The sequence below is a fragment of the Mirounga angustirostris genome, unplaced genomic scaffold (genome assembly GCF_029215605.1).
Source record: "Mirounga angustirostris isolate CCGP_5_RB_7025 unplaced genomic scaffold, mMirAng1.0.hap1 SCAF_5, whole genome shotgun sequence".
NCBI lineage: Eukaryota > Metazoa > Chordata > Mammalia > Carnivora > Phocidae > Mirounga > Mirounga angustirostris.
Window position 1 is genome coordinate 174,375,883 of NW_026991713.1, and position 22,728 is coordinate 174,398,610.

The 22,728-nt window shown below is 41.3% G+C and overlaps 1 protein-coding gene across 12 annotated transcripts in view; it reads left to right on the plus strand.

Moving 5' to 3' along the window:
- SMURF1 (SMAD specific E3 ubiquitin protein ligase 1) overlaps window positions 1-22,728 on the plus strand; it is a 111,238-nt gene that overhangs the window by 57,093 nt on the left and 31,417 nt on the right. The window contains exon 1 of one of the 12 annotated variants that reach the window (XM_064593285.1): window positions 20,812-21,123. The exons of 8 other annotated variants lie outside the window; for them this stretch is intronic. In XM_064593285.1, the coding sequence (XP_064449355.1) occupies window positions 21,060-21,123 (64 nt within the window). In that variant the 5' untranslated portion in view covers window positions 20,812-21,059. Of the gene's footprint in view, window positions 1-20,811; window positions 21,124-22,728 lie in introns of those variants that run through there. 3 more of the 12 variants (XM_045875804.3, XM_045875800.3, XM_045875799.3) reach the window with 3 other exon arrangements.

Below are 22,728 nucleotides of genomic sequence, written 5' to 3' on the forward strand. Positions count from 1 at the left end.
ATCAGGAGTTGGCCACTAAACCTGCATAGTTGCCAGTGTGCCGCCTGTCACCCACCTGGTAACTGATGCCTGCCACAAAAGAGAAAGGCTACCCATGCTCTTTTATGTGGCAGATAAGAATTTCCATTAAAGTTACTTAAAATATTAGGTGGTGTTACTTCCCAAGATGAGGAGCTATTTGGCTACTACAAATAACTTTGATATATTTATAGCCCAGGGGCACCTGGGTGACTCAGTGGGAAGAGCATGCGACTTTTGATTTTGGGGTCGTGAGTTCAAGCCCCACATTGGGCATAGAGATTATTTTTTTAAGATTTTATTTATTTGAGAGAGAAAGCGAGAAAGTACAAGTGGAGGGAAGGGGGAGAGGGAGAGGGAGAAGTAGACTCCCCAATGAGTAGGGAGCCTGATGCGGGGCTTGATGCCAGGACCCCGGGATCATGACCTGAGCCAAAGGCAGACGCTTAACCGACTGAGCCACCCAGGTGCCCCAGTAGATTGCTTTAAAAAAAAGAAGTAAAAAATATTTAAGCCCAATTTTGTAAGACATAAAAATGTGAAAAATAAAAAATAATGCAAGAGCCACAGACAGGGAGAAAATATTTTCGAAAGATATATTTGATAAAGGACTGTTAATCCAAAATATACAAAGAAATATTAAAACTCAATAATAAAACAACCCAATTAAAAAATGGGCAAAAGACCTGAACGGACATCTCCCCAAAGATATACAGATGGCAAATAGGCATATGAAATGATGCTCCACATCATATGTCACCAGGGAAATGCAAATTAAAACAGCAGTGAAATACTATCCCACACCTATTAAAATGGCCACAATCCAAAACACTGAAAACACCAAGGGCAGGCAAGGATGTGGAGCAATAAGAATTTTCATTCATTGCTGGTGGGAGTGTAAAATGGTAGGTACATCTACCTTGGAAGATTGCTTAGCAGTTTCTTTTAACACCAAACACTCTTACCATATGATCCAGTCATCCTGCTCCTTGATATTGTCCACACAAAAACTTGCCACACCGTAGCAGCTCTCTTCCTAATCGCTAAAGCTTAGAAGTGACTGTGATACATCCAGACAATGGAATATTATTCACTACTAAAAAGAAATGAGCTATGAAATCATGAAAAGACATGGAGGAAATGTATATGCTTGTTACTCAATGAAAGACGTCGATCTGAAAAAGCTACATACTGTAGATTCCAACTATATGACATTCTGAAAAAGGCAGGAAAAAAGATCAGTGGTGGCCGGGAGTTGGCAGGGAGGGAGGAATGAATAGGCAACACACAGGAATTTTAGGACAGTGAAGCTATTCTGTATGCCACGACAATGGTGGATACATGTCATTATACATTTGTCAAAACCCACAGAATGTACAGCACTAAGAATGAACCGTGATATATGAAATGTGGACTTCGGGCGATAGTGATGTGTCAGTGTAGGTTCATCAATTGTAACCAATACAGCACTCTGGTGGGGGATGTTGATGGGGGGGGGGGGAGAGGATGTGGGAAATCTCTGTACTTTCCACTCAGTTTTGCTGTGAACCTAAAACTGTTCTAAAAAATAAAGTCTCCTTCCAAAATACAGTTCAAGGTAGTATAGCTTTATGTGTCAAAGGCAGGAAGTACTTCAGAAGTTCAGAGAAAGGAGAAATTACTGTCAGCTTAACAGGGAAAGGATAGGATTTCAGCTATAACCCAAGAATGAATAGAATTTCAGTCACCGGACAGTGGTTCAGTGTGTGTAGCCTTGGGCAAGTAGTTCCTTGGACCCTTCATTTCTTCACGGGTTTGTGGAAGGATTATAGGAGATAACATAGGTGAAGTGAAATGCTTGGGACAGAGGCCAGCATAAAATAGGAAGTAGGGTTCTTCAACAAGTACTGTTTTTTTTTTAAAGATCTTATTCATTTATTTGACAGAGAGAGAGAGAGAGAGAGAGAGAGAGCACAAGCAGGGGGAGAAGGAGAGGGAGAAGCAGACTCCCCGCTGAGCAGGGAGCCCGATGCGGGGCTCGATCCCAGGACCCTGGGATCATGACCTGAGCTGAAGTCAGACTCTTAACCGACTGAGCCACACACGTGCCTAGGGACTGATTTTTTTTTTTTTAATTTATTTGTTTGACAGAAAGAGACACAGCGAGAGAGGGAACAGAAGCAGGGGGAGTCGGAGGGAGAAGCAGGCTTCCCGCAGAGCAGGGAGCCTGATGCGGGGCTTGATCCCAGGACCCTGGGATCATGACCTGAGCCGAAGGCAGACTCTTAATCGACTGAGCCACCCAGGCGCCCCAGCGAGTACTGACTGAGCACCGACTGTGTGCGTGCACTATACTTGAGCCCACATTCTAGCTTAGGAAACATTGGTTAGATATCATAGAGGACAGCATGCGGCATGAAGAAAGACCGAGAGGTGAAAAAAATTGCTATGTTGTCTAGAAACAGTTAAATGAACCATAGTTGGGTGGGAAAGTTGGCAAAGTAGATCAAGAGAAACTGTATCTTGTGTTTTGAACTCCAAAGAAAGCAGTTTGTAGGTGGCATAGACCCTTCAGGCATTATCAATCAAAAAGGATTCTGATAATGCTTTAAGAATAATTGGGCTTGAATCAACAGAGGAAGCAGGAATTTTAATAGAGAGGCTGTTCCAACAATTTTGAAATCATCACAGCAGTCATTAGGTGGTTTGCTTAGTGGGCAGGTTACTTACTTGTCACTCTAAAATGTACCTTACCAACATTAGAAAAGTAAACAGCGGAAGTTTTCTTTCCCCTTTCCCCTAGTTTAATATTATGGCCATCATGCTTTGTTTGAGACCCATTTCATAGGAGTTAATGTTTCCAAGCAAACCACCAGTGTGTTAATGTCTTTGACATTGGCCTAGGGAAGCGGAACATCTTTCCTTTTGATATAAATGGAAAAGTACAACATGCTAAGAATTTGTTCATCTACCTGATAGGGTTTGTTCTCTCTCTCATCTTAATTGAGGTTTAATTCACATACTATAAAATCCACCCATTTAAGTATATCATTCAGTGTTTTTTAGTATATTCACAGAGTTGTGCAACCATCACAACAGTCCATTGTAGAACATTCTCACCACCCCGAAAAGAAACCCTAGTAGCCCTTGGCTGTCATCCCCACCTTTCCTATGCAACCACGGATCTATGGGAAAAGAAATTTAAAAACCATTCCCTTTAAAGTAGCATAAACAAGCAAGAAATTCAACAATGGAAATGCAAGACTTCTATGCTGAAAACTACAAGACATTGTTGAAAGGAACTGAAGAAGACCTAAGTAAATGGAAAGATGTCCTATGTTTATAAACCAGAAGACCTAAGATGGCAGTGCTCCCCAGATTCCTCGACAGATGCCACACAGGACCCGTCTTGCCAAATCCCAAGAGGCTTTATTTGCGGAATTTGACAAGCTGATTGTAAAATTCATATGGAAATGCAAGGGATCCAGAATAACCAAAACAGTCTTGAAAAACTAGGACAGAGTTGGAAACACTTCCCAACTTCAAAACGTTCTACTGAGTGATGGTAATCAAGATTTCGGAATGTTACCCATGATAAGGACAGACATATGTAGGTCAACGGAATGAGACTGAGTCTGGAAATCCACACATTTATAGTGAACTGATAATGACGGTGATGTCAAGACCATTAGATGGGATGAAAGAAGGGTCTTTTCAGCAAATGGTGCTGGGACAGATAATGAGAGTGGTAAGGAGGTGGAGAAATCGGAACCTTTATGCACGGCTGGTGGGCATATAAAATCGTGCGGCCACTTTGGAAAACAATTTGGCAGTTCCTCAAAACATTGAACATAGAGTTACTCTGTGACCCCACAAGTCTCCCCCTATGTAGAGACCCAAGAAAATTGAACACGTAGGTCTGCATAAAACCTTGTTAGACGAATGTGCATTAGCAGCATCGTTCACGGCAGCCCAAACAACTCCTGAAATGTGGTAATAACTGAAATGTTGGTTATCTGATGACCAGATAAGCAGAAGATGCTATATCCATATAGCTGAATGTGACCTGACCACAAAAAAGAGTGAATTACTGATGCTTGCTGCAACATGAACGACCTTTCAGGATGAAATGTTGAACATGATGCTGAATGAAAGAGACCAGTCAGAAAACATCACATATAGGGCTCCTGGGTGGCTCACTAGGTGGAGCATGCGACTCTTGATCTCGGGGTTGTGAGTTTGAGCCCCACGTTGAGTGTGGAGCCTACTTTAAAAAAAAAATGTTACATATGTATGACTCCATTTATACAACATGTCTGGAATAGGCAAATCCATAGAGACAGCAGATCAGTGGTTGCTGGTGGCTGGGGAAAAGGGGAATGGGGAGTGACCACTCATGGGTGGGGGGCTTCTTTGGGGGATGATTAAAATGTGAAATTTGGGGCACCTGGGTGGCTCAGTCGTTAAGCGTCTGCCTTCGGCTCAGGTCATGATCCCAGGGTCCTGGGATCGAGCCCCTCATCAGGCTCCCCGCTCAGCAGGGAGTCTGCTTCTCCCTCTCCCACTCCCCCTGCTTGTGTTCCTGCTCTCTCTCTATGTCAAATAAATAAAATCTTTAAAAAAAAAAAAATGTTGTGAAATTAAATGGTCGTGGTTGTACAACTGAATATACTAAAACCCACTGAATTGTATTCACACTTTAAAAGTACGCGTTTCGTGGTTTGCGAAGTCTATCTTAACAGGATGGTGTGTATTTTAAAACGTGCGCTCAATGAGATACCACTACTTTACAATTTTTTTCCACCCTCTAGTTAGAAGCAAGAGTTCCCTTATTTTAAGTCATGTTTGTTTGCTTTTTTTTTTTTTTTTAAATACAGGTTTCTCTAGAGTATTCTGGCTTCCTTGTGTTGTATGTCAATTTGTCACCATAATTATACCTTTTTAAAACAGGCTGTATCAGAGTCTGGTGCCGTGTAGAGCTGGGCCTTCAGGGGCAGACAGACTCCATATTTTCCTCTTACAGGCTCTGTGGTCTTGGGTAAATAACTGAAGCTCACCTAACCTTGGTTTCCTTATCTTCTGTGAATACTAGGTAAAGTATAATCTGTAAAGTGCTATTAAGAGTGTTTGGCACAGAGTAAGCTCACTAAATATCAGAAATTGTTGTTAGTTTTATAGTTAATAATTATTAAATCTACCCCTAGATGTGTGTCCGTACCGTGGTCATGACTTCCTACAAAATCAAACCTAGAAATTTAAAAATTTTTTTTAAACTTGGAAACGTTTTTGAAAAATTAATCTTATCATGTTTATTTCCCCCCTGGTTTAAAAAGAAAATAAATGGAGGGCGGGGGGGAAGCACCAATAGTAGTTTAGATGGTCCCCTATCTGTTAAAAGGGTGGTCTCAAAAGTTCTTCTAATCCAAGATTCTACATATACTATGAGATTATTCTCCAGATGTTAAATGAATTTCTGGTCTCTCTCACATTTTCCTCCTTCCCTCTCCCGTGTCTATTGCCTTTTCTTTTTTCTCTGGGACCTATGAGATTTATTTTTTTTAAAGCAATCTGTAAATAAATATATTCTTCTTCTGAAAGAATGCAGATGGCAGGCTGAAGGCCCCCTAGTCCGCCCTTTCCAAGCCTGGAGTTCTCCCAGTACCAACCTCAGGTCACCATGATTTACTTTTTGTTCATGTTCATTGTGAGTTGGTGGGGGCTGTCGTCCACATGGTCGGTCAGCGATCCAGGCAGATGGGGGTTCTGCTGGTCCGCTGTCTCATGGAGGCATGGAGATCTCTTAGCAGCTCTTCTGTACTTTGGCCCCGAAGTGACACACACCACAGTCACATGGTCCTGGCCAACTCGAGGGAGCGGAGAAGTGTGGTCTTTCCTCTGTCATAAGGGAGAGGAGGACTAGATGTGATGAGCATTAGGGATGTCTACCACAGTCTGTCATTTTCTTTGCTCATAGTTTCTGGTTTTGATGTCAGCCTCGTGAACTCAGTTGGAGTGGCTTCCCTTGTTATTTTAAGGTGGGAATTATCTGTACCTTGAAATCTTGATAGAATTCTCCCGTAAAACCGTCTGGGCTTGATGTCTTGTTTTTGTGGGTAGATTTCTTTTTTCTTTTCTTTTTTAAGATTTTATTTATTTGAGGGAGAGAGAGAGGGTGAGCAAGCAGGAGCGGGGAGGGGGGAGGTTGGAGAAGGGCAGAGGCAGAGGGTGAAGCAGGCTTCCCGTTGAGCAGGGAGCCCCATGTGGGGCTCGATCCCAGGACCCTGGGATCATGACCTGAGCCGAAGGCAGTTGCTTAATGACTGAGCCACCCAGGCGTCCCTTGTGGGTAGATTTTCAATGACTGTTTCAACTAACTATGGTTAATGGTCAGGGTTTTACTACTTTGGGGCCCAATTTTGGCAACTTACATGTTCCTAGAAAAGTTTTCATTTTAGCCATTGGTTTAAAGTTATTCCTGTGGTGTACCGTTGTGATTTGTAAGATTTATTCTCCTGGCTTTATCTCCTCCTTTTGTCTTTGCTGGAGTTATGTATGCCGCCTTTCTTTTTTCTTGAGTTTACTTAAAAAAGATCTGTTCATTTAAAAAAAAAAAAATTAGAAGAACTGGATTCTGGTTTGTTGGCAACTGTCCTGTTTTTTTATTAATGTGTGCTGTTATCTTTATTAATTTCTTCTTTTTTCTGCCTTTGGATTATTTATCTTTTTTGAGTTGAAGGCTTAGTTCATATATTTTCCATCTTTCTGGGTTTTTAGTGAATGAAGTTAAGCCTATGCATTTTAATATATAGTATTTTTTGTTTTCATTCAATTGTAAATAGGTTCTCATTTCCACTTTGATCACAAGGGCTATTTAAAACTAGGTTTTAAATTTTCCAAATGTGCAGGGCCGCCTGGTTGGCTCAATTAAGCGTCTGCCTTCGGCTCAGGTCATCCCAGGATCGAGTCCCACATCAGGCTCCCTGCTCAGTGGGCAGTCTGCTTCTCCCTCTGACCCTCACCCCTCTCATGCTCTCTCTCTCTCATTCTCTCTCAAATAAATAAAATCTTTTAAAAAAATTTTCCAGATGTGCAGATTTGTTTAGGCTATATATTTGGTATGGATGTTTTATTACATTTAGTGAATGAATGTGGACTGTTTATCAACTTGAGAAATTTAAGTTTCCTTTGTAGCTTAGAACACAGTCTGCTTTTCTAAATTCCATGTGTGTTTGAAAAGAATGTGCGTTCTCTGTTTTAGGAGGGAAACAATTTTAGTGAGTTTATTTTCTCTTTTGTGATGTGACTTCCTGTAAATGTTTAGTGATTCTTAGTTATATATTTTTGCAGCTGGGGTTTCCTGCTTCTCAGTCAAGGTGCGAGAGGGAGGGAGGGATGAGCGGGAGATGAGCTGCAGGAGAGGCTGTTATTCTGTGCACTGGATGAGCTCTGAGCTTGAGTCACCCGTTCTCTGCTGACACACCGTCCTGTGTCCCAGAGCCACGCGCTGCAGTCACTCTTGCAGCTGGAGGCAGAGCCTGGCCCTGGGTCACTGGCTCCCAGTGGACAGTGTGCACGCCTGACGAGGAGCCGAGCTGCACCCACCGCAGGGGCTCATATCCCAGCTCCCACGCTCGTGGCCTCTCCTGAAATGCCACAGTGTTGGTGCCACCTTCTGTGGTCACAGTTACCCGCATGTGGCTGTGTCCTCTGTTGACAGCTAAGGTTTCCCTCTTTCTTGTTTGTTCTCCATCGTTCAGAGGCTCCTTTAATTTGTGAGCAGAGCTATGGGTGTATGTGTCTTAACTATCTATTTCATCTTTCCTGTTGGTTTCGGAGGAAGGGGCAGACACCATGTGTTCCGTCTGTCAGTCTGGAAACCTAATAACGTGTCACTTTTATTCAAGTTAGAAGTGCGGTGGGGTTCTTTCACTTTCCTTTTTTTTTTTTTGAGCATTTTCTTACTTCTGTCACTACAAGATACCTTGTATATTACGTGTCCTGGTCCTAGAAGCATATATTTCTCCATGGAGCACTGTTTTCTTTTAATGGATAATGATATTAGAAATGTGACTTTTTTCCAATTAAATATACTACTGATTATCTTCTCATGTCATTGTATATTCTTGTATAGCACTATGATTTTGTTTTTTACTTTTTAAAATAGCCTTTATTGAAATATAATTTACCTATAGTAAAGTGCTCTCATTTTAAGTGTATAGTTCAGTGAGTTCTAACAAATGTATGGCACTCATATAACCACCATGCAAGTCAGGATCTATAACCTTTCCATCATTCCAGAAAGTTCCTGATGACCTTTTGCAGCTAGTTTCCCTATCTAGCTCCTGGACCCACTACTCACCCAGTGCTTTGCTTTTTATATTGATCAATTGTGCCTATTCCAAAGTTTCATATACATGCAGTCATATAGCATGTACTCTTAAGTGTTTCCTTTTTTAAAGATTTTATTTATTTATTTATTTGAGAGAGAGTGAGCAAGAGAGAGCACGAGCAACAGCAGAGGGAGAGGGATTCAAGTGGGACTTGATCCCAGGAGCCTGGGATCATGACCTGAGCTGAAGGCAGATGCTTAACCAGCTGAACCACCCAGGCGCCTTACTCTTAAGTGTTTCTTTTTTTTTTTAATATATATATATTTAAATGTTTTATTTATTTATTCATGAGAGTCAGAGAGAGAGAGAGAGAGGCAGAGGCAGAGGGAGAAGCAGGCTTCCTGCGGAGCAGGGAGCCCGATGCGGGACTTGATCCCAGGACCCAGGGATCATGACCTGAGCCGAAGGCAGGCGCTTAACCATCTGAGCCACCCAGGCGCCCCACTCTTAAGTGTGTCTTAATACTTCTAAGATTTATCAATGTTTTGCTTGTATCAGTAATTCGTTCTTTTTAATGAATATACCACCATCTGTCCATTCACTTGTTGATGGATGTTGGGTTATCATTTTTAGCTATTATGAGTAAAGTTGTCAGCTTTCATGCACACATCTTTTTGTGGCTGTCATGTTTTCCATTCGGATAAGAATCTAGGCGTGGAATTGCCAGGTCATAGGGTACATGTCTACTGACCAGTTCTCCAAAGTGGCTGTTCTGACTTCTACTTCCAGCAGCAACATATGAGAGTTTTTTCTCCATGTCCTCACCAACACGTAGTATTGTCCATCTTTTTAATTTTAGCTGTTATAGTGGGTGTGTAGTGACACCTTATTGTAGTTTTCATGTGCGTTTCACTGATCATTAGTGATGTTGACCATGTTTCATTGTGTTTACCGGCCATTTGATATCTTCTTCAGTGAAGTGTCGTAGTTTTCTTTGCCCAGTTTTAAGTTGGGCTGTTCTTCTATTATGGCATTGTAAGAGTTCTTTATATATTCTGCATACAAATCTTTTGTCAGATATATATATTATGAAGGTTTTTTCCCGACTGGGGGAGAATGCCTTTTATTTTTTTATGGTACCTCATATTTAAGTCTGTGCTCCATTTCAAGTCAGTTTTTGTGTATAATGTGAGACAAGAGTTGAAGCTTGTTTATTTTTACCCTAAGGATATCCCATTATTCCAACTGGATATCCCATTTTCCAGGTGGGAAAAGACGATCCTTTTTTTTTTCCCCCTTTGTTGAATTATCTTGGCACCTTTGATGCAGATCAACTGATCGCATACCTATGGGTCTATATTTGGACTTTTTATTCTGTTCCATTGATTTTCATGATTGATTTATAAATATTTAAGTGTATAGTTCACTGAATTCTCACAAACCAAACATACCGGTGTCATCAGCACCCAGATCAGGAGACAGAGTCTGGCCAGTTCCCCAGACGTCTTCTTCATAATCCCTTCCAGTCCCTACCTTGTCCCTGCTAAAGGTTAATCACACTTGACTTCAGTATATATTAGTTCTGTCTGGTTTTGTGCTTTGTATAAATGGCGTCGTATAACATATGTTATATATGTTATGTAACATATATTGTATCTTTTATTCAATATCATCTCAATTTATGAGATTCCTTCCTAATTTTGTGTGTGGTTGTGGTTGGTTTCTCTTACTGCTATATAATATTCCATTTTGTGAATACTACAACTTCTTTATTCACTGTACTGTTGATGGGTGTCTCATTGGTTCTCGGCCTTTGGCTATTGCTAACTGCAGCTATAACCATTCTATGTGGTGAACATATGTATATGTGTGCATTTCTGTTGATCATGTACCTAAGGGTGGACTTGGTGGGTCATGACTTTTTTTTTTTTTTTGAGAGTAAGAGTGGGGTGGGGAGAAGGGCAGAGGGAGAGAGAGAATCTTAAGCAGGTTCCATGCTCAGTGTGGAGCCTGACGTGGGGCTTGATCTCACAACCCTGAGATCATGACCTGAGCCAAAAGCAAGAGTCAGACACTTAACTGACTGAGCCACCCAGGTGTCCCTGGTTGTTGTTGTTGTTGTTGTTGTTTTTAATTTAAATGATCTTATGAATCCAGTGTTGGCCACATTGTTTTGAAATTTTTAATGTTGTAGCAGATTGTTTCCTTCTTCACACTTAGTTATCTTAATGAAGGAGCATAATTCAGTGAACTGTGTGGTTTTCATTCATGACTGGCTCAAGTTCTTGTCTCCATCACTAACTTTGCTGGGTCACCTTGAGCAAGTTGTTCAATCTCCTGAGCTTTTATTTTTCTCAACTAAATTGAGCATAATGATTTTGCCCTGACTTACACTGTGATGTGAATAATGATTAGCTAAGTAATTATAAAAGATTTTATGATAAAATCATGCAAAATAATACCTTTAAATACTTCAGTGTTAGAGAACTTGGTGCTGTAAAATGATAAATGGGAAAGAAATTATAAGGGACTTCGTTCTAGAAGATTATGGGTTTTTATAACCAGGCATGGGGTATTTGCAATGTGTTACCTTGCTTTTTGGTTTGCTGTTGACCTTTCTATCAAATTAATAAAGCCTCATTTGTCAGCTTAGTAACTGGAGGAGAGAAAATGCTCAGAGAACTTCCTCCTGCTATTATTTGTTATCACTTCCCCCCCCCCCCCCCGCCTGTTTGTTTTATGTCTGGTCCAGTGATCAGGTTGTAGACTAATTTGCTTACTTCTAGCTTTCTTTCCCCTAAATCCCTCAATTTCCCTCACTCTCAGTGGTTATCACCTTGTTTAAAATGACTTAATCAGAAGGACACAGCTCAGGTAGGTGAGGATGTTTGGAACCGTGCAGGGTTCTCCTCCCCATTAACCCTGGATTATCTCCTATTAACAGAGTTCATTCCTTTCCTTCGTCCTTAGGGTGACGATCAGATATAGTTTACTTAGTGACAGGCTTTTTGGGGTTAAAATTCATTTCCTTCCTGACAAAGTTGAGTTTTATTTTATACTGTATAACCTTAGGAAGATAGTCCATGCTTGAGAAGTTGGTTTTAAGCAATTGCTATTTCAAAAAAAAAAGTTTATCTTAATTTACTTTTCTTAAACGTCAACCCCTGAGGAAGTAACCTGACGGCAAGCACTGGCGGTTTTTTTTTTTTGTGCTTCATGGAATATTCTGGGTTAGAACAGGGCTCCACCTGCTGTGGGTGATCACCAAACATTTGTTAAGAGGATAAATGGATTCCCTGCTCAGAAGCCGCAGCTTTTATGTACTAGCCTGACCGCGGTGGGGGGGGTGTGCGTGTCAAGTTAGATGATCTTGTAAAGCCTTAGCTTTCTCATCAGGAAAATGAGTATAATGACAGTAACTACCTCATGGAATTGTGGTGTTGAGTAAATGCAGTCGTGCATGTCATACTTCAGATAGTGCCGGATTACCAGGTGAGCATTCAATAAATTTTAGCTGCCGTCTTTACACTAAAGGGACTTAGATTGTATTTTTAAAGTTTCACAAAGCAACGACAAAGTTTCCAAATCTTCCAAACTGTCCCCCTTGATTCCATGGATAGGTTTCATCGGATGTTTTTGGTCAGATGGTTGCCTGGGAGATAGTCTGCCTGCCAGGGTGGTTTTGGAAGCTCATGTTGCAAAGTGCTCCTTAATTCCTGGTTGTTAAAACCACCACGCGCTTTGCAGGAGCTGAGACATTAGACGCTTGGGGGCTCAAGTGCTGGAGTTAATAAATGTCATTGCGTATGGCATTTGAGTGAGGACATTTGAAAGGAAAAACAAACATGTTTAGAGAGACAACACTGATAATTACCGATCTAGGAACTGATTACTTTTGGAATAGAACCTTAAATATTGAGATGAAACTGTATCTAAAACCAACCTGGGTTTTCCTGTGTTCTAAGGCAAGGAGATACGCTTCCACCTGTATAGTCACCCTGACCCTTGATGCCTTGGGTCCACTCTCATGGTTGAAAAACATTCCATTTGGTTGATTTTAAGACAGAAACATGATCTGGAAGTAAAAGAGACTTTAAATGAGATGCAGTTGCCTGGCCTGTGATGCCTGCGAAGAACTCAAACAGAAGCCAACAGTAGCTTTGGAAATTGCTTCCCGTGAGCCTGGCTTTGTTCATTCTTCCCACGGGAAGGAGTCCTCCTCCTGTCCATTCCGCGGGGGCGAATCCAGGGTGTCAAGAAAAGCAACACTTTAAGATTAAAATTTAAAAATTAAATATGTTTTACATCTTCTTGGAATGCAGTGGCCTAAGCAATCCCTGAAAACCATCCCTTACTATGTAAAAATGACTTTGTTCGTTAATGAGGGCTTTGTTCAAAGGAAATTTCCAGATGCCCTTTCGATTTTTATTACTGTTTTTTTGACAAATACTTTATTTCTCCCTCATTGAAATATTACCTCTGGCTTGAAACTGCAGGGGAACATTTTTTTCCCTTGGTGTCAATCAGAGGTCGTTAATGATACCTTAAGAAATAGCATGAACTTGTTCCAAAGAGCAGGACCTGCCGGGTGGCAGTGTGCACGCGAAACTGCCAGGCATGGGGCTCCCGGGATCGCAGGCAGACACAGCGCAGCCGGGTCTCCGGCAAAATGATCTCCTTCATTCATCCGTTCCTTCAAGCACGGACTCCTTTATCTCAGCAAACATTTCCTGAGCGTTTCACTTATGCCAGGCCCTGGGCTCCACGGCAGGAATGTATGTCATGGTTCAGGAGGATCATCTGTGCCTTCTTGGTGTTTATGTGCTAGTGATTAGTTAAAAAAAAAAAAAAAAAGGTTATTACAAGGGGCGCCGGGGTGGTGCAGTCGGTTAAGCGTCTGACTCGATTTCAGCTCATGTCGTGATTTCAGGGTTTTGAGATTGAGTCCCACGTTGGGCTCAGTGTGGAGCCCACTTAAGATTTTCTCCCTCCGTCCGTCTGTCCCTCCCCCTTACATTCTCTCTCTCTCTCAAAAAAAAAAAAAAAAAAAAGAAAAAGAAAAAGGTTATTACCCAATTCATTTATTCAGCAAACATTTTAAAAGTAACCTCCGTGTGCCAGGCACTGTACCAAGCTCTGGAGACAGTGGTGAATATAAAAGACACAGTTCCTTGTTCCAGTGGACACTTTTGTAAGGGAGAAACAGAGACGAAGCAGAATACAAGTAGAGGATTTAATTTTAAAGTGGTAACGGCTATGGATGCCGCTGTAATAGCGTAATGTGGGATGGGCTAAAAGTGGAGGTGGCTACTGAATCTTTCTGAATCTTAATAATTTCACCAAGAAAGTGGGGAAAAAAATGACACCTGCCCTGTATATCTGCTTGCTGTATCCTGTAAGGAAGAGGTAGAGAATAACAGAGCTTCTGAGCCTCTGAAGTCACAAGAATGGTGTTAGTGTTGCTGCTGGTGGGGACCCAGGGTGGCAGACAGAGGAGGAGGCAAATCCCCTAGTCCCTGGAGCCAAGCTCTGCTGGGGCTGTTGTGTGTGTGCGTTTGGGGGGGGGGGGCTTGTGGGTTGGGGGCAGGGGAGGCGTGTCACACAGAGTTTCTGTCATGGCAGCCCTGCCTCACCCTTCAGGATATGGGGGGGTACAAGCCAACTTTGCTACACTTCCGAGTTCAAATAGGTCACACAATTTTGTCGTTTAGCTCTTAATTTAACACATTTGTAGAAGGCAAAGCTGCAATGCTCGGATTTTAAGCAAGGAGGTGCTTGGAAAACCCGTCTAAGGATTGTAGTTTATCAGAGTCACCCCGCCTCCAAAGCCAGTAGGGACGGCTGGTGGCTGCTAAAATGTATTTGGGTCACTTGGACAATTTTCCCTGCAAAGAAGAAATCATTTTATCATCTGATGGTGTGTGAATAGTGGAAACGTGTGTGTGTGTGTGTCTGTAAGCTTACTGAGAAGGATCGGAAAAAGTTGTTTATTCCATGAAGCAAATAATGGCACAGAGTTCAGTTCTATATGGATTTAAAGGTTTGGGCATTTTGAGTCTGTTGATGTAACTGAAATGTGGTTCCCCCACCCCCGCCCCCCCATGCAAATTTGAAGATTTCTTAAACTGGTATGAGAGTTGACAGGTGAGTGACTCTGGCTCAGGGCCTCCAAAGTGACCTGCTGGTGACACTGTCCAGGAAACCTTCTGCTTTACCTTGAGCAGGGATTCTGTTTTTCCTCTTTTTTGTACAAGCTTAAAGGATTTTCCCCTAAGTTGATAAAAAACCGTGCATTTTGGAGTTAGATGAGGTAGACTGCTGAGAGTATACATTACGTGCATCTCGTGTGCTAGAGGTATCCCACGTGGCAGATGATATTTTCTAATAGATGAACATTTTACCTAGATGTTCTAAATTATTGAAATGCCTTAATGTTCTACGTTTGTATCCCTGTTACTCTCGGGCCTTTTGTTTCTTGTGCATCAGGGTCTGTGTCGCGTGGCTGTCGAGGGGCCTGCTCCACACGAAACCCCTGTCTAGAGGGAACTTCACTTACCTGGAGGGGCAAAGCCCACCTGTGTGAAAAGTAACAACTGCTCAGCCATTTGGTTCTTAAAGTAAATAGGAACACAGGAGGGGACAGATTGCTGGTGGTGAGAGCAGCGATGCTCAGATCAGTCAAAACGTTTCTGTAAACATGGCCTTCAACACAAAATTTCCAGCTTTTTGTTTTGCCAAGTCATTGGTGAAACTGTCACTGTTTTACCTCATTTCATTGTAGACAGGATATTGTAACGTGAAAAAATATAGAAAAGGCCTAACACCAGGACAAAGGACAGGCATTTGAGATAATTTCGTTCCATTTTTACAAAATCCCCACCATTTTGGCCTCACTTTTCCCATCTTGGCATGAGTGGAAATGTTATCATGGAGTGACTTTCCAGAAACACTGGCCTGAATGGGGCCTCACTGAGAAAAGAGCCTTGGCCTGGACTGTGGAGATGGAGCACAGCGAAAAGAGAGGACTGTCGAGTGGGTTGAGAAGCAAGAATAATTGCCTGGGGTGGGAGAAGAGGGTGACAAACCAAGCTGTGCTCTGAAGAATGGTGGGAAATACGGGTGATACTAGGGGATGGCACACTTTAGAACCCAGGGAGAAATTCATATTTGCAGTAAAACATAACACAGAGCCGTTGGTGGAGCTTTTTGGGCCTCAGAACATGAAAATAGCGTTTCAGAAGATTGATGTGGTGTCTGGACATCGTGTGGCCTGGGGAGGCTTGAGGAGGGAGGGTGCCATTGCTCTTTGATTAAGCTGTGAGTCATTGAAGCTAAGAATGGGAGAATGGGTCCCAAAGGAGGGGAAAGGGCAAATTCAAGAGAAATTTAGAAGAAGGAAAAGATAGGACTCAGTGACACATGTAAGTATAGGAAAGAGGGAGGGATCAAAGTGACAGAGGCTCTAGCCTTGGAGAACAGAAAAATAGTGGACGTAATGACACAAATTAGAACTTTTCTTCAGTTGAATATTATAATAAAGTACTAAATTTGTGCCACTGTGGCTTGTCCCGGGGGGTGGGGGAAACCACAAGTAGTGTTTTCGGGAAACTGCTTTTGTCGAGGACCTGGTAAAGAGGTTGTCTTACTAACTGAATCTACCTCAAGTTAGCGCTTCCCTCCCATGTATTTTCAGATGCAAAGTGAGCATTATGTAATTTGCTCTTACTTATCCCCAACATTAGGAAATTCTGGCATGTGATTATGAAATCATGGGATGTAAGAGACATGATGTGTCCAAAGTGGAGGGGCACCTGAAAGTTGGAGTCGAAGCAACCAGGCAGTGGTCTACGCTGAGAGAAATAGGCTTCATTTTCTGTTAATTGTTGTATCCTCAGAAGCTCACTCAGAATTGGTGTCTCTGGATAGAGTGGGATTTTACCCTGTGATAAATTACACTTTATCATTTTATCTCCTAGAGTGGACAAGATTACAGAATTACTCTAGTAGGAGAAATCATAATTCCCTTAACCAAACCAGATTCAGTATGGCCCTAAATGATCTTAGCACAAAATGGAGGCAAGGTTATCTTTGCTGACACTATTGATGTCCACATTGTCCACTTTATGATGTAATCAAATTCCACTGAATGAGCCTTAAATTAAAGCATTGTGTCTTGTAAATATGAACATAGATTCATCTTTTTGGGATGTGAGCAGAATTCTTCCAGTCAAAAGCAGCCCAGCACCAGCACCTTAGAAAAACGAGGGCCGGGAGCTAGTGGATAATGTTTGAGGCTGAAGAGATGAGGTAGGTCGGGGTTAGAGCATGACGGGGCTGGAGTTTTGCAGTGGGAAGCCAGTGTGGAAGGAGGCAGGAGATTTAAATTTTGGAAAGGTTACTAGGTGACGGCTGATGTTGGGGACTTGAACAAGGGTGGAGATGGTGAGGAGTCAAGACATTTGAGAGAGATTGAGAAGTAAAAGCATGACACATAGATTTCTGGCTTGTGCAGCTGATGGGTGTAGCTGATGATCTCTGAAGTAATGGATCCTGGGAGAGGACCAGGTTTTTAGGCAGAGTGGGAAGATTTCAGCTTTAGTTTTGGACATTTGAGCTTGATGTGAGAGCCTTTGAGATATTCACACTGGGGGAAAGAAAAGAGAAGTTGAAGGAAACAACATCGCAAGTCCATTTGAAGAGAGTTGAAAAAGATGGCTGATTTTAAATTAATGTAAGAAAATTAATAGCTTGCCTATATCCAAGTAACAGAAAATGCAGTGAAAGGAACATTCCCATTCACAATATTACCAAAAATCACTTAAGCATAAACCCAGTTAAAATTGTGGGAAACTTTTATGAAATACTTTAAAACCTCACTTAAGAGCATTAAAGAAGAATTGATCAATGTACTACATTCAAGAATGTGAATACTCAGTATTGTAAAGAGATAAATTCCCTCCAATTTATTTATTAAGTAATTTTTTTAAACTTCTCAAAGTGATTCTAAAGTTCAGTGGGAATACTAAGCATGTGAAAGTAGCCAGGAGAATCTTAAGCAAAGAATTAATGACGAGATTTCAGGGTCATAAATTTTCTACTTACACATTTCCAAGTTTTCATTTTTTGTAAGTATTACTTTTGTAATTACAGAAACAAAACAGTAGCAGGAGCTGTAATAAATTATGATCTATCCATGAAAGAGACTAAAGAGAGAGAAAGTGTGTGTGTCCATCCCTTGGGAAAGAAAGACATAAATATTATAATGAAGGGAAGATATTACTACTGATTATATAGAAATAAAAAGGATTATCAGGGGATACTGTAAACACCTGTATGCCAACAAATTGATAACCGAAGTGAAATTGACAAGTTTCTAGAAAGACACAAACTACCAAAGGTGATTCAAGAAGAAATGAAAAAAATCTGAGTAGACCTATAAAAAGTAAAGAGATTGGATTAGTAATTGAAAACACTTTCCACAAGGTAAAGCTCAGGCCTAGGTGGCTTACTGGCAACTTCTACAAATGTTAAAGGAAAATAAATACCATTTCTTCACTTAAAAAAAAACAAACAAAACAAGAGTGAACACTTCTCAACCCATTTTATGAAGTCAATATCACCCCGATTAAAAAAAAATCTGTAGACCAATATCCATTATGAATATAGACAAAAATTTTTTGACATATTACTAGCAAACTGAATACAGCAGGACATAAAAAGATTATGCACCATAACCAAGTAGAATTTATCTCAGAATGCAGGGTTGGTTTACCATCTGAAAATCAATGTGCTCTATCATACCAATGGATTCAGGACAAACACTAAGTGATCATCTTAGTAGATGCAGAAAAAGTATTTGGCAGAATCTAACAGTGCTTCATGATGAAAACACTCAAGAAACTAGGAACAGAAGGAAACTTCCCAAGCCAAGTATAGGGCATCTATGGACCCCTCCCCCCCCCACCGCTAACATCATACTCAGTGGTTGAAAGTCTGAGATCACGACCAAGATTAAATGCCCACCCCTGCCATTCAGGATTGTATTGGAGGTAGTGGGCATGAGAAATTAGTTAGGCATGAGAAATTAAAAGAAACCAAACAAACCCAAAAACATCCAGATTGGAAAGGAAGAAGTAAAACTGTATCTTCAGGTGGTATGATCTTTATACAGAAAATTCAAAATAATAAAAGTATTAGAGCTAATAAATGAGTTCAACAAAGTTTCAAGATACAAGTTGAATATACAAAAATCGTATTTCTGTACACTAGAAATGAATAATCTGAAAATATAATTAAGGAAACAGTTCCATTTGCAATAGCATCCAAAAGATTAAAGTACTTAGGGGGGCACCTGGTGGCTCAGTCGGTTAAGCATCTGCCTTCCACTCAGGTCATGATCTCAGGGTCTTGGGATCAAGCCCCACATCAGGCTCCCTGCTCAGTGGGGAGTCTGCTTCTCCCTCTCTCTGCCTCTTCCCCTCCCGTCATGCTCGCTCTCTCTCTCTCAAACAAATAAATTAAAAAATTTTTTAAATGATTAAAATACTTAGAAATATGTTTAATAAAAGAAATACAGAACTTATATTCTGAAAATTACAGAACAAAGTTAAAGAACTTTGACTTAAATGAATGGGGGGGTGGCATCCCATCTTCATGGAGTAGAATATTTAAGATTGTTAGGATGACACTACTCTCCACGTTTCCTGCAGATTCAGTGAAATCCTTATTAAACTCCAGGCTGGCTCTCCCCTTCTCCCCCAAATTAACAAGCTGATCGTAAAAGTCATGACAATTTGACAGATCCAGAATAGCTAAAACAATCTTGAAAAAGAACAAAGTTGGAGGACTCATGCTTCCTAATTTCTAAATTTACTACAAAGCTATGGTAATTACTATGGTCTGAATTTTGTGCCCCTCCCCCCAAAAGGAGGCAGTATTAGTAGGTGGGGCCTTTGGGGGAACTTAAGTCATGAGGTGGAACCTTGATGAATGGATTTAGGATCTTATAATAGAGATTCCAGAGAGATCCCTAGCCCCTTCTGCTGAGGATTTATAAGAAGTCTGCCTACCCACCAAACTGTGCTGGCATCCTGATCTCAAACTCAAAACTGTGAGAAGTAAATGTTTGCTGTTTATAAGCTACCTGATTATTGTATTTTGTTATAGTAGCCTGAACAGACTAAGACAGTAATCAAGACAGTGTGATCATGGCATGAGGAGAGACATACAGATCAGTGGAATAGATTGAAGGACCACAAATGAGCTCTCACATTTACAGGGAATTAATTTTTAGCAAGGGTCTAGGCAAGTCAATGGGGAAAGAATAGTCTTTTTTTTTAAAGATTTTATTTATTTATTTGACAGAGAGAGAGAGCAAGCGAGCGAGAGCAGGAACACAAGCAGGGGGAGTGGGAGAGGGAGAAGCAGGCTTCCTGCCGAGGCGGGAGCCCGATGTGGGACTCGATCCCAGGACCGTGGGATCATGACCTGAGCCGAAGGCAGACGCTTAACGACTGAGCCACCCAGGCGCCCTTTTTTTTTTTTTTTTAAAGATTTTATTTATTTATTTGAGAGAGAGAGCGAGAGCACATGGGAGGGGGGAGGGTCAGAGGGAGAAGCAGACTCCCCGCCGAGCAGGGAGCCCGATGCGGGACTCGATCCCGGGACTCCAGGATCATGACCTGAGCCGAAGGCAGTCGCTTAACCAACTGAGCCACCCAGGCCCCCGGGAAAGAATAGTCTTGTCAACAGATTGTGCTGGTACAACTGGATATCCACCTGCCAAGGACTGAACTTGGACCCCTTCTTCACATCACACTCAAAATAGATCATAGGCTAAATGTCTAGTTAAAAGTGTAAAAAAGCTAAAAGTATTAAAGCCATTAGAAGAAAATATAGGAGTAAATCTCTAACACCATTGGTTAGGCAAAGCCTTCTTCAACATGACACCAGAAGCACAAGCAACCAAAGAAAATAGATGCACTGGACTTTCCTCAAAATTAAAAACTTTGCTGCCTCAAAGAACACCGTCAAGAAAGTGAAAACCCACAGAGTGGGAGAATATTTGCAAGTCCTGTATCTGATGAGAATGTCTTACCTATAGATATCTATATATTTAGAATAAAGAATTCTCACAGAAAGGGGCAAATCACCCAATTAAAGGGCAAAAATTTTTTATTTATTTATTTTTAAAGATTTTATTTATTTATTTGACAGAGAGAGACACACAGCAAGAGGGGGAAAACAAGCAGGGGGAGTGGGAGAGGGAGAAGCAGGCTCCCCGCTGAGCAAGGAGCCCGATGCGGGACTCGATCCCGGGACTCTGGGATTATGACCTGAGCCGAAGGCAGACGCTTAACCATCTGAGCCACCCAGGCGCCCCAGGCAAAAAATTTTAAATAGAAATTTCTCCAAAGACGATTTACCAATAGCTAATAAGCACATGAAAAGATGCTCCACGTCATTAGTCATCGGAGAAATGCAAATTAAAACCACAGAGACCGACATTAACAAGTACTAGGGTGTGGAGAAATCGGAGCCCTCAGACGCTGCTGGTGGGACAATGAAATAGTGCAGATGCTGTGGAAAACTGTCCGGCACTTGCTCAAAATGTTAGATGTAATGCCTCAGAGGTTCCCAACAAGAGAAAGAAAATCGAGGTCTGCACCACAGCCTGTACGGCATCATTCATAATAGCCAAAAACTGGAAACAGTCCAGATGTCTCTGAGCTGATGAATGGATCAAGAAAATGCGGTCTATGCGTACGATGGGGTATCCGTTACGAAAAGGAACGAGGTACTGATTCATGCTACAACATGGGTGAACTTTAAAAACATGCACAGCAGAAGAAACCAGTCACAAAATGCCACATACGGTATGATTCCATTGATACGAACTGTCCAGAAGGCAAATCCACAGAGACGTAAAGGAGATTAGTGGTTGCCTAGGAGTAGGGTGAGGGGTAGTTGAGTAACAGCTAATGGGTATGGAATCTCTTCTGGGGGATGAGGAAAATGTTTTAAAAATGATTGCAGTGGTTGTGCAACCCTGTGAATATACTAAAAGCCATTGAATTGTATGCTTTAAATAGATGAATTGTTTATGAATTATATCTGATAAGGATGTTGTATAAAAATATACTGAGTGAAAAGTTTGCAGAACAATATACATGAATATACATAAAATAATATGGTTTGTCATAAAACACTATATTCTTAAAAATTGGCAAAATTTGTGAAGTGCTGGAAAAGTGACATTGGTGTATTTTCCCTTGTGATGGTAGCTTTAATCATGTAACAGAGCTGGTGACAAAATTTCTTCACAGTACCTGGTGCCACCTCGTTATTAAAGTAATAATAACATTTATTCTTTCTATATGCCAACATTGTGCTAAATTATTATTTTTTTTTAAGATTGATTTACTTATTTTAGAGAGCGAGCAAGAGAGCATGATCGGGAGGGGCAGAGGGAGAGGGAGAGAGAATCTCTACTCTTAGCATGGAGCCCAGCGGTGGGCTCTGTCTCATGACCTTGAGATCATAACCTGAGCTGAAACCAAGGACGCTTAACTGACTGAGCCACCCAGGTGCCCCTGTGCTAAATTCTTAATATGCATTTTTTCATTTATGTTTCACAACACTTGATGGTGGCCCCATCTTTTCTATCTTCTCCCTTGCTTTCTGTTATCTAGCATTTGCAAAATTGTGTTATTTATCTGAATGTCCAAAGTGCAGTTCCTTTCGTTGCTGTTAGCAGTAGCTATAAGGTAAATATTGTAGGTCTTTTTTTTTTTTTTTTAAAGATTTTATTTATTTATTTATTTGACAGAGACACAGTGAGAGAGGGAACACAAGCAGGGGAAGTGGGAGAGGGAGAAGCAGGCTTCCTGCTGAGCAGGGAGCCCGATGCGGGGCTCGATCCCAGGACTCTGGGATTATGACCTGAGCCGAAGGCAGACGCTTAATGACTGAGCCACCCAGGTGCCCCAAATATTGTAGGTCTTAATTTGAATTGGCATTCGTGTGATCCTGTGCAGTCGTAAGAGCATATTGATAAATTTATCTCTGTATGTTTAACATTTAAAGTTTAAATTAAAACATATTTGTTACAGTTGATTCCCAATTGGAGGAGAAGATACTTTCTAGTTGTCAGGTTTTTTGTTTAGTGTAGTACTAAACTTGAAAGATAATCATTGGCAGAGATAATTTCTAGATTTTTTTTTTCCCCATTGCAAATATAGACTTGTGTCTCAGTTGTTTGTGCTGCTGTAACAAAATACCATAGGCTACATGGCTTAAATAACATCTATTTCTCACAGTTCTGGAGGCTGGAAAAGCCTAAGATCAAGGCGCTGGCAGATGTGGTCTTGGTGAGGGCCCTCTTGTGGCATAGAGATGGCCA